Source organism: Oncorhynchus mykiss, chromosome 10 (assembly GCF_013265735.2).
Source record: "Oncorhynchus mykiss isolate Arlee chromosome 10, USDA_OmykA_1.1, whole genome shotgun sequence".
NCBI classification, from domain to species: Eukaryota; Metazoa; Chordata; class Actinopteri; order Salmoniformes; family Salmonidae; genus Oncorhynchus; species Oncorhynchus mykiss.
This window is the reverse complement of record NC_048574.1, coordinates 9275106-9288115: the sequence shown is the minus strand read 5'-3', so window position 1 is coordinate 9288115 and position 13010 is coordinate 9275106. Positions and strand designations below refer to the sequence as shown.

General features: G+C 42.6%; 1 protein-coding gene across 1 annotated transcript; it reads left to right on the top strand.

Moving 5' to 3' along the window:
- The first annotated feature begins 5860 nt into the window (after positions 1–5860).
- Positions 5861–12801, top strand: zgc:110540 (deoxynucleoside kinase). The gene is made up of 7 exons (XM_021617560.2): positions 5861–6097; positions 7525–7640; positions 7772–7965; positions 8093–8240; positions 8508–8623; positions 11223–11322; positions 11432–12801. The coding sequence occupies exons 1-7, from the start codon at positions 6004–6006 to the stop codon at positions 11456–11458; spliced, it is 795 nt and encodes a 264-aa protein (XP_021473235.1). The 5' UTR covers positions 5861–6003; the 3' UTR covers positions 11459–12801.
- The last annotated feature ends 209 nt before the right edge of the window (positions 12802–13010 follow it).

Genomic DNA, 13010 nt, shown 5'->3' with positions numbered 1-13010 from the left:
AGCAACAGTAAAATAACAATAGCGAGACTATATACAGTGGGTACCGGTACAGAGTCAATTTGCAGGGGCACCGGTTAGTTGAGGTAATATGTACATGTAGGTGGAGTTATTAAAGTGACTATACAGAGATGACAACAGAGAGTAGCAGTGATGTAAAGGGGGGGGGGGGCACTGCAAATGGGTAGCCATTTGACTAGATGTTCAGGAGTCTTATGGCTTGGGGGTAGAAGCTGTTTAGAATAGGTTTTGTTGTGCCCTCTTCACGGCTGTCTTAGTGGGCTTGGACCATTTTAGTTTGTTGGTGATGTGGACACCAAGGAACTTGAAGCTCTCAACCTGCTCTACTGCAGCCCCGTCAATGAGAATGGGGGCGTGCTCTGTCCTCTTTTTCCTATAGTCCACAATCATCTCCTTTGTCTTGATTACATTGATAGGGAGGTTGTTGTCCTGGCACCACACGGCCAGGTCTCTGATCTCCTTCCTATAGGCTGTCTCGTCGTTGTCGGTGATCAGGCCTACCACTGTTGTGTCATCGGCAAATTTAATGATGGTGTTGGAGTTGTGCCTGGCCGTGCAGCCATGAGTGAACAGAGAATACAGGAGGGGGCTGAGCACGCACCCCTGAGGGGTCCCTATGTTGAGGATCAGCGTGGCGGATGTGTTGTTATCTACCCTCACCACCTGGGGGCGGCCCGTCAGGAAGTCCAGGATCCAGTTGCAGAGGGAGGTGTTTAGTCCCAGGGTCCTTAGCTTATCGATGAGCTTTGAGGGCACTATGGTGTTGAACGCTGAGCTGTAGTCAATGAATAGCATTCTCACATAGGTGTTCCTTTTGTCCAGGTGGGAAAGGGTGGTGTGGAGTGCAACAGATATTGCAACATCTGTGGATCTTTTGGGGCAGTATGCAAATTGGAGTGGGTCTAGGGCAGGGGTGTCAAAGTCAAATGGACGGAGGGCCAAATAAAAAAATCAGCTACAAGACGAGGGCCGGACTGTTCGAATGTTCATTGAAAAATTTTTAAATGACGCATATAGTCTAGTGAACCTAATTGAACCTACTGAAAACCTAACAAATATATTACAATATGATCAGATAAATAAAGCAATATTTTCTTATGGCTCTGTCAGTAATCTTTAATTTTCAACAGACACAAAAGACAAATTTCCTTTATATAAATATCCCCATAACATGAACATTAAATGAAAGAAACCGGTATTCAAGGCACCATCAGTAGACTATATTTTCTATTTTAGCAAAAGTGGGCTAAATTTACTTCAAAGAAAAAACAATAATAGCAATTTTCTATCATCCACTCAACTGAAATATTTTTAAAATATAATTGGATTGAAATACAAAAAAATAAAGTGCAAAAATCTATTAATCAAAAACAACACTTTGTTTAAGGAGAAGTAACATGCAGTGAAAACAAATATTAAATTTTAACTTTTAAACTTGAACTGAGTAAAAACTCTAAATATGTGATTGCACAGTAATGTTCACTTGTTTGAGGTTGAGGGTGATACTTGGTGGTGTCCCATCTTTTCCACAAGTTCATCAATGTTCGGGGTAAGGCTCTGAGCTGAAGAAATCCTCAGAATTGAGTGGAGGTGTTCAGCAGTAAGTCGACTTCTGTGTGATGTTTTGTTCAGGTTCATCAAAGAAAACAGTTGTTCACACAGGTATGTGCTGCCAAACATAGACAACGTTTGAGCAGCCTGGATGCGCAGCTGGGGCATTGTGCCGGGGAGGAAACGGGCGAACTCCGCAGCACCCACTGCCGCATATTTTGCCCTCAGTGCATCATTGCATTGGAGGTCAATCAACTCCATTTGGAGGTTTGGTGGTGAGCTTTCCACGTCAACAGCAAATGGGTTACCGAGCAGTTCCAACCTGCTTTTTTGTGCTTCAAAGTCAGCAAATCGGCGTCGAAAGTCAGCGGCAAGCATACCTATTTTATCAGCCAACTGTGTGCTCGGGAACGCACTGGTAGAGAGCTTCTCTTTCATGGTCTGGCAGCTGGGAAAGTGGCTCAAATTTTCTTTCCGCATCTGCGTCTCCCACAGAGTCAGTTTGGTTTTAAATGCCTTCACTGTACTGTACATATCAGAGATGACACGATCCCGACCCTGCAGCTGCAAGTTTATTGCATTCAGATGACTCGTAATGTCACACAGAAAAGCCATTTCACACAGAAACATTTTGTCTCGGAGTTGTGTTGTGTCTTTCCCTTTGCTGTCCAAGAACAGACAAATCTCCTCACGAAGCTCGAAACATCTTTGAAGCACCTTTCCCTGGCTTAGCCATCGCACCTCTGTGTGATAAGGCAAATCACCATGCTCCGTTGAACTGGCGGTGATTCAAACCTTTGGCTCTGATAAAGTTAACTGTGCGCGTGATGATGCTCATTACATGCTCCATTTTCAAGGCTTTACCGCACAACGCTTCCTGGTGTATGATACAATGATAAGCTGTCAGCTCACCTGTCGCGTTTTCCTCTTGCATCTTTTCCCGTATCTTCGCCACCAGTCCGCTCCTGTGTCCACACATCGCAGGTGCTCCGTCGGTTGTCAAACCCACGAGTTTTTCCCAAGGCAGCTCCATCTCATTTACACATCTTGACACCTCTTCATACAAATCATGCCCCGTAGTTGTGCCATGCATAGGACGTAAAGCCAAAAACTCCTCTGTCACGCTTAGGTTGGAGTCCACTCCGCGGATGAAAATTGACAACTGGGCAATGTCAGAAATGTCGGTGCTCTCATCCACAGCCAAGGAATATGCAATAAAATCTTTTCCCTTTTTCACAAGCTGCTCTTTTAGATTGATGGACAACTGGTCTACTCTCTCGGCAATGGTGTTTCTGCTCAGACTCACATTTAAAAAGAGTTGCCTTTTTTCTGGGCAAACTTCGTCACAAACTTTAATCATGCAGTTTTTGATGAAATCCCCCTCCGTAAATGGCCGGGCTGATTTAGCGATCTCTTCTGCCAAAATAAAACTGGCCTTGACAGCAGCCTGGCCTTGTGATTTGGCTTTTTTGAACAGAGCCTGTCGAGATTTGAGGCCTCGTTTGAATTCCTCTGCCTTTTGTAGCCTTTGTTCCATGTCCATATTCTTGTTTTTGTCCGCGTGTTTCGTTTCATAATGTCGTCTCAGATTATACTCTTTCAGTACCGCCACACTTTCTCCACACAGAAGACACACAGGTTTTCCAGCTACCTTCGTGAACATATACTCCGACTCCCACCTTGTTTGAAACCCCCGGTTCTCAGTATCCACCTTCCGTTTTGCCATTTTTGATGGGTATCTGAAAGTTAATTTTACTGTGATGCTGACGACTGCTGTGCCAATAAATATTGAAATGAAGCAGCCTACTGCTCGGTGCGTCACCTTTGCATTGTGGGAAATGTAGTATTGGTGCGTGTAAAAGATCTGCGGGCTGCCGGCTTGCTGCGGGCCGGTTCTAATAATAAATCAAGATCATCCCAGGGGCCGTAAAAAACCTTCTTGCGGGCCGGATGTGGCCCGCGGGCCTTGACTCTGACATATGTGGTCTAGGGTTTCTGGGATGATGGTGTTAATGTGAGCCATCACCAGCCTTTCAAAGCACTTCATGGCTACAGACGTGAGTGCTACGTGTTGGTAGTAATTTAGGCAGGTTACCTTAGTGTTCTTGGGCACAGGGACTGTGGTGGTCTTACAGACTTGGACAGGGAGAGGTTGAAAATGTCAGTGAAGACACTTGCTAGTTGGTCAGCGCATGCTCGCAGTACACATCCTGGTAATCCGTCTGGCCCTGCTCACATCGGCTGCGGAGAGCGTGATCACACAGTCTTCCGGAACAGCTGGTGCTTTCATGCATGTTTCAGTGTTATTTCCCTCAAATCGAGCATAGAAGTAGTTTAGCTCATCTGGTAGGCTCGTGTCACTGGGCAGCACTCGGCTGTGCTTCCCTTTATAGTGTTTAATGGTTTGCAAGCCCTGCCACATCCGACGAGCGTCAGAGCCGGTGTGGTTCAACTCGATCTTAGTCCTGTATTGACGGTTTGTCGGAGGGCATAGCGAGATTTCTTATAAGCTTCCGGTTAGAGTCCCGCTCCTTGAAAGTGGTAGCTCTAGCCTTTAGCTCAGTGCGGATGCTGCCTGTAATCCATGGCTTCTGATTGGGGTATGTACGTACGGTCACTGTGGGGACGACGTCTTTGATGCACTTATTGATGAAGCCAATGACTGATGTGGTGTACTCCTCAATGCCATCGGAGGAATCCCGGAACATATTCCAGTCTGTGCTAGCAAAACAGTCCTGTAGCTTAGCATCTGCTTCCTCTGACCTCTTTTTAATTGATCTAGCATCGGGTGATTCCTGCTTCAATTTTTTGCTTGTAAGCAGGAATCAGGAGGATAGAATTATGGTCAGATTTGCCAAATGGAGGGTGAGGGAGAGCTTTGTATGCGTCTCTGTGTGTGGAGAAAAGGTGGTCCACAGTTTTCCCCCCCTCTGGTTGCACAATTAACATGCTGATAGAAATTAGGTAAAACAGATTTAAGTGTCCCTGTATTAAAGTCCCCATCTACTAGGAGCGCCGCCTTTGGGTGAGCGTTTTCTTGTTTGCTTATGGCGGTATGCAGCTCATTGAGTGCGGTTTTAGTGTCAGCATCAGTCTGTGGTGGTATGTAGACAGCTACGAAAAATACAGATGAAAACTCTCTAGGTAGAAAGTGTGGTCTACAGCTTATCATGAGACACTCTACCTCAGGCGAGCAAAACCTTGAGACTTCCTTACATATCGTGCACCAGCTGTTATTTACTTATATGAATAGGCTCCCGCCTCGTGTCTTACCAGAGGCTGCTGTTCTATCCTGCCGATAGAGTGTTTAACCTGCCAGCTGTATGTTCTTAATGTCGTCGTTCAGTCACAACTCGGTGAAACGTAAGATATTACAGTTTTTAAAGTCCCGTTGGTAGGATATACGTGCTTTCAGTTCATCCCATTTATTTTCCAGCAATTGAACATTAGCTAACAGGACAGAAGGCAAAGGCAGACTAGCCACTCGTCGCCTGATCCTCACAAGGCACCCTGAACTTTTTCCGCAAAATCTCAGTTTCCTTCTCCAGCGAATGACTGGGATCTGGGCCTGGTCGGGTGTCTGTAGTATCTCCCTCCCATCCGACTCATTGAAGAAAAACTCTTTGTCTTATCTGAGGTGAGTAATTGCAGTTCTGATGTCCAGAAGCTCTTTTCGGCCATAAGCGACGGTAGCAGCAACATTATGCACAAAACAAATTACGAACAGAGCGAAAAAACAAACAAAAAAGCATGGTCGGTTAAGAGCTGATAAGACGGCAGCCACCCACTCCGGCGCCATCTTCACTTTATTTACATATCAGTTTACCACATCATATGTTATCGCAATCTGGTGTGCCCGACAGCACAGTCGAGGACGTGGCACGCCACCATTGGTTGATGTAATGCGATGCCTGCCCATCTAGCCGGGCAGGAGCTCAACCAAGGCTTGAACACGACCTTGTGGTACAGGGTGAGCCATAAAGGTCTTGATCTTGGATTCTTTCTACTAAAACATCAGACTTGCCTTTTATAAACCAGCTGTAGACCCACCAAAATTGGGGATTTTTGAAGTATGGGGAGGCATGGGGTTGAATAGATATCTCCATGACTCAATGGAGAGCATTTCCATTGAGGAATTTCTGTGTATTCAACATTCACGGCTTTAATGCCCCAGAAGACTGTGAATGTACAAACTACACGAAGCTTGAATAATACTTGTAGTTCGGTGTCTTGTGGGTTATGTAGTATTGATGCTTTGGTCCACCCCCGGAAGTAGTAACATATATATATCCTCGGCGCGGAATTCAATTTCATCTGATTATCGCGCTACTCTGCTCCTGTATGTCACCTTGGGCTCACTTCGGTAACTTGGCTATATCTAGGTTTTGAGTTCATAACTAGCTAAATAATTGATCCAATATCTCCTTCTTTATAATGGCAACACCTCCTAAGAGAATATGTTCAAGTCCAAGTTTTGACAACAGTTTTGAGAAAAGAACTAAGAAGATATCCATTGAAGGAAACATTGGTGAGTTTGCACAGCCAGCTGGCTACACATTTAACGTACACAATGTGAGAGCTAGCTATCGACATATTTCTAAAATTAGATAGCTAGTTAACTACCTATGTGGATGTTTAACTCCAACATGTTTGGTCTGATTTTACTCAACTCATCCTGCCGAATCAACAGCAAGTGTACATTGCATTCTGTTCACTGTAAACAAGTATTGGCGCCAAAACCATACATTCTCAATCTTAGTCTGCATTTTATTACTCCGAAATACTTAACGTTATCTAGTTGTAATGGCCAAGTTAGCTAAATTGATTAGGCTGGCGAAAAATAACTACACTAGTTAGGTTTGCATCCAATTAGACATTTTAATGCATATATTCTGCATTTTCCCACGAGATGTTTCCATCAAAATGACTTGTTGCGCACAAAAGGCTGTGAGTGATTACCTTGTGCAGTTACATTCTCATGTACCGACTAATTAAACACAAACTAAATGTGTTTCAATATCATTTTCATATCTACTTATGGTTTGTTTACGAAAAATGTTTTTTATATAGTGTGCCCACCCTAGTATTGGTACGCGCGCTCCAGCCCGCGGGTCCAGGTCGGGTTTAGGTTGCGGATAAACGGCAGCCAAGTATCCATGATCATGTCACCAGAATAAAACCCTCGATATTTATTGGAAAATAATATCAAACTCATCTGTTACCTTGCACTTTTACCACCCTGTGAAGTTAATGTATTTAATCTGTAGCCTAATAAACTACATGTTTCCCGAGTGGTAGTGGGAGGACCACATGTGGCTTTAATTTAACATTGGAATTTACTGCCTTGGGAGCAGAAATTTTATATTTGGATTAAGATCACTTAAGAGCCTCTGGGGCAGCATAATTGTTCCCCCCCCTTGTATATGTACCTTATTCAACTTAACATTTCTATAAAGCAAATGTTAGCTGACTTGTGTATTTGACTGCTAGCTAGTTTGCTAGCTTTATATATTAATTCAACATGAGTAGAAGTTGCAAAATGCTTCGCTAACTAGCTTGCTTTGATTAGTTTAGCATGTCGTTGCTAGCTGTTACATTTGACACAACTGGTCTCCTGAAGAGTCTTAGATATTGTCACATTTGTCTGACTACTGTAACTCAACTTGTAACTCAACGTTTTATTTACAAGATTCTCAGTTCAAACGTCTGCCCTGTTTTAAAAGTTTTGTATCTGTTGTACTCTGCCCTTTAAATTTTTTTTTTCATTTATTCTGCCCTAAACCAATTATTGATTCTGCCGCCCAAACCAATGTATGCAAATTAGTATCCAATGTATGCAAATTAGTGCAAATTATTCTGTTTAACTAGCTAACTTAAAAATAAAAATGTTTTCTTGTTTTCCCTAATATATGTTATGTTGGGATACTGCTTGAAAAGTGTTTCTATGTGTTGCAGCTGCAGGGAAGTCTACACTTGTGCACATTTTAGAAAAGTCTTCGGAAGAATGGGAAGTCATACCGGAGCCCATTGGGAAGTGGTGCAACGTTCAAAACACTGACAATGAGTATGAGGTAACTACAATGTTATGTCCAGTACATAATGTTACCTAAAATGTTATCCCATTTTTAATGTTAAATTCATGTGAGTCACAATGTTGGACAATTGATCCTCCGCTTGACCATTTATGTGTTCCCTGTTCCAGGAGCTCAGCACATCTCAGAAGAGTGGAGGCAACCTGCTGCAGATGCTGTATGACAAACCGAGCCGCTGGTCCTACACATTCCAGAGTTACGCCTGTCTGAGTCGTGTGCGTGCTCAGCTGCAGCCCCCTTCTGCAAAGTTGCAACAGGCAGAGAAACCTGTCCAGTTCTTTGAGCGCTCTGTTTACAGTGACCGGTGTGTACCCGTCTGGTGTTTGATTGGTTTAGTTGGAAAATCAGAAGAAGACCTGAGGACCTGTGGTAGTGCTATGACTGTCTTTATTTCACTGAGTCTGACTTGTATATTGTGTCTCTTTTGCCAGGTATATATTTGCCTCCAACCTATTTGAGTCTGGGGACATGAATGAGACTGAATGGGCCATTTACCAAGACTGGCACGGTTGGCTGCTCTCTCAGTTTGAGTCTCAAATCGAGCTGGATGCCATGATCTACCTTCGGGCTGACCCACAGGTGAGTAAAGCCTTTACATCCTCAGTTCAAGTGTTTGAACTCCAGACAGTTTCGTGGTCAGATTACTTTTAATTTTTTTTTATGGTGGTCAGATTACTTTCTAATTTTTTTTATTATTATTTTTTAACACAGCCATGTACTTAAGGATTTAATTTTCATCTTTTGAGGATTTCATTTTCAATTTTACATTCTACTAAAGTGCTTACATGGTCTATATATTTCGGCCTGGTAGAGAAACGAACCCAAAAAATGAAATCTGTCTTTCAGAGATGTATGCAGAGGCTGCACTGCCGAGGACGGGAGGAGGAACAAGGAATTCCAATTGAATATCTGGAGCAGCTGCACTATAAGCACGAGTGCTGGCTGTACCACCGCAGTACTCAGTAAGTGTTTTTTATTTATTTATATATATATATATATATATATATATATATATATATATATATATATATATATATATATAGCGCATTCAGAAAGAATTCAGACCACTTGTCTTTTTCCACATTGTGTTGGGTTACAGTCTCCTTATTCTAAAATGAATTTCAAATCTACATCAATCTACACACACATACATACACAACCCCATAATGACCAAGGTTTTTTTTTTTATTTTTTTATATATATTTGCAAATGTATTAAAAATACTGATCATATTTACGTAAGTATTCAGATGCTTTACTCAATACTTTATTGAAGCACCTTTTGGCAGCGATTACAGCCAAGTTTTATAGGGAATGATGCTATAAACTTGGCACACCTGTTTTTGGGGAGTTTCTCCCGTTCTTCTCTGCAGATCCCCTCAAGCTCTGTCACTACGCAGCTATTTTCAGGTCTCTCCAGAGATGTTAGATCGGGTTCAAGTCTGGGCTCCGGCTGGGCCCTTCAAGGACATTGAGACTTGTCCTGAAGCCACTCCTGTGTTGTCTTGGCTGTGTGCTTAGGGTTGTTGTCCTGTTGGAAGGTGAATCTTCACCCCAGTCTGAGGTCCTGAGCGCTCTGGGGCAGGTTTTCTTCAAGGATCTCTCTGTACTTTGCGCCGTTCATCCTTCCCTCAATCCTAACTAATCTCCCAGTCCATGCCACTGAAAAACATCCCCACAGCATGATGCTGCCACCACCATGCTTCACCGTAGGGATGGTGCCAGGTTTCCTCCAGACGTGACGCTTTGCATTCAGGCCAAAGAGTTGAATCTTGGTTTCATCACACCAGAGAATCTTGTTTCCTTTTTACTGAGGAGTGGGTTCCGTCTGGCCACTCTACCAAAAAGGCCTGATAGGTGGAGTGCTGCAGAGATGGTTGTCCTTCTGGAAGGACTTCGGGAGCTTTGTCATATTGACCATTGGGTTCTTGGTCACCTCCCTGATCAAGGCCCTTCTCCCCTGGTTGCTCAGTTTGGCTGGGCAGCCAGCTCTAGGCAGAGTCTTGGTGGTCCCAAACTTTGTAATTAATCTGCAAAAAAATTATGGGGTGTTTTTAGATTGAGGCAAAAAAAATATATATACAATTTTAGAAAAATGCTGTAACAATGTGGGGAAGGGGTCTGAATATTTTTTGTAATGCACTGTATAGATTTCACATGCCTTGGATTACAGATATGCATCTGTTTGGTCACAGATGCCTTGAAAAGAGGTAGTTGTGTAGATCAGAAAACCAGTCAGGATCTGGTGTGACCACAATTTGCCTCATGCAGTGCGACACATCTCCTTTGCTTCGAGTTGATCAGGCTGTTTATTGTGGGATGTACGTACATACCCCAACCAGAAGCCATGGATTACAGGCTACATTCGCACTGAGCTAAAGGGTAGAGCTGCCGCTTTCAAGGCGCGGGACTCTAACCTGGAAGCTTATAAGAAATCCTGCTATGCCCTCCGAACGATCAAACCGGCAAAGCGCCAATACAGGGCTAAGATTGAATCGTACTACACCGGCTCCGACCCTCAACTTTGATTTGATGTTGTCCCACTCCTCTTCAATGACTGTGCGATGTTGCTGGATATTGGCAGGAACTGGAACACGCTGTCATACACGTCGGTCCAGAGCATCGCAAACATGCTCAATGGGTGACATGTCTGGTGAGCATGCAGGCCATGGAAGAACTGGGACATTTTCAGCTTCTGTGAATTGTGTACAGATCTTTGCGACATTGGGCTGTGCATTATCATGCAGAAACATAACATGAGGTCGTCGGATGAATGGCACCACAATGGGCCTTGAGGATCTCCTCCCGGTGTCTCTGTGCATTCAAATTGCCATTGCTAAAATGCAATTGTGTTCGTTGTCCGTAGTTTATGCCTGCCCATACCGTAACCCCACTGTCACTATTGGGCACTCTGTTCACAACGTTGATATCAGCAAACTGCTCGCCCACGTGACGCCATACACGTGGTCTGCGGTTGTGAGGCCGGTTGGACATACTGCCAAATTCTCTAAAACTAGTTGATGCTAAGGAAATAAACATTCAATGCTTTGCTGGACATTCTTGCAGTCAGCATGCCATTTGCACCCTCCAACTTCATACAACCGTGGCATTGTGTTGTGACACAACTACACATTTTAGTGGCCTTTTATTGCCCCCAGCACAAGGTGGACCTGTGTGATCAACATGCTTCTTTAATCAGCTTCTTGATATGCCACACCTGTCAGGTGGCTGGATCATCTTGGCAAAGGAGAAATGCTCACTAACAGGGATGTAAACACATTTGAGATCATTAAGCTTTTTGTGCATATGGAACATTTCTAGGATCTTATTTCAGCTCATGAAACATGGGACTAAAACTTTACATGTTGTGTTTTTTGTTGAGTGTGTTTTAGCCAATATGCCACTTGGTTTTTTTTTCTGGGCTGGTATTAAGTGTTAGGCTATCATGGCGTCTTTCGTCCCATTTTGACAGCATAGATTGAGTGGTTTCTTTTGTCAAAGGGCTGGCATTTTACTAGGAATTTGGGAATGTTATCAGTGTGATATTGTTTCCTACTTCTAGACTTGATTTTGAGTACCTGAAAGATATCCCTATCCTGGTCCTGGATGTTAATGACGACTTCAAGAATGATCGAATTAAGCAGGAAGCTGTGCTGGACAAGGTTAGTGTTGCTTTGCACTTGTATCACCAAGAGTTTGTTTTTAGTTCACCTCGAATCAGAATTTGTTATGGCTTACATGTTGTTGTTTTCATCCCCGGTTTCCACACAGGTCAGAGAATTCCTCAGCACGCTGTGAGCTAGAAAGGAGACCAATGTTAGACTGCACCAGCTCACTTGTCTTATGCTACAGACTGCATCATTCCTGACAGTTTATATCAACTTCCATGCCTCCAAGATTACACTGGTCCTCCATGCCTTAGAGAATACTAGCAGAGAAGATTTGGTAATTTTCTAACTTTATGCAATTCTCATTTTCCCATTGGGTGGAGAAAAATGTGTTCAGTTTTTAATGACTTTTGAGTGACTTACAAAATCAGTTGGGGGGTCCCCCTGTTAGTAATTTGACCATGATTAGATGGTTGGTGGTATATTAGTCTAATCTTTTAAAATTGTTAGCTGACATTGGCTTATTGACTGATTCAGTTACTGACATACAGTGAGACAAACTGCTGCACAACACAATTTAGAATTTGCTCTGGTATATGCTATTCTAACTCTAAACAGTAAATTGAAACTTCGACTGAGTTACTAAAAATAACATTTGATCCACGGGCATATTAAAGGGGCCGCCAGTTTCCCCATCCCTGGTCTGGAGACTGAAGATAAGTTGAACAGGTGTATTAATGCTGAGGTAGAACAAAGCATGCATACAACAGTAGGACTAGGTGGTTGGACACCTGCCTTACCAACTACACCAGCTCACTGGTCTTCTTGTGTCATTCAGACTAAAGATTAACAGGCATTTGGGGGAAAAAAATGTATTTGCCTGCTCACAACAGTCGGTATACTTGAAAATGTATGATTTTAGGGTTGCCAGATTTAGGTGAAACTTTATCTTTTTTAAATGTAATGTGTGAAAGGTGCTGTGTGCTTTATTTTTTTAATGTAGTCAGTTAATTTACTTTTTTTCTTTTGTATTTATATTGTGATATATTATTGTACATAAAAGCACAGATTTAAGCCTAGTCCTTGACTAAAAGTTATTTCAATGGAGATTCTCAATTGAGAATACTTTTTTTTTAGTCCAGAACTAGGCTTAATCTGTATTTGGGAAACCGGACCCAGGAGTTTCTGCAGGATGTTACACTGACTGAATTCTTGATTCAGAAAGTTTTGGTACCACCACCATTGATCATTAGGTGTAAAGGTTCTCTTATGGCTGTTTTTTTAAGTCTGATTGAATCACCGAACTTTCACTTCACAAGTGTTGTACGTGTTACAATTTTAGATTTAAATGGCTCTTTCTTACCCAGCCACATGATGTGCAGTACATCTGTGGCAGGTGGCTGTCGTTTCGTTCAAAAGGGTTCAATTTTTTTTTTGTGTGTAATATGCTGTGATGAAATATACCACTTACAATTTGTTGTTTGATGGGAGTTACATTATTTGTTTCTGAAATAAATGGTCAAGAATGGTGAATGTTATATTCATTGCTATATATAGTGACCATTGTCGTCATAAAAAAATATTGTCATTAAATGTATATATATGACTGATCATTTAGCCTCAGGTATGCTTTTGAAAACTGTTTGTTGTAGAAACCATGGGACTGACTGGTGTTTTGCTTTCAGTTGGCTTGACTGAGGATATTCAATACTATAGTGGCCATCTAGCACAGATAATGCTGT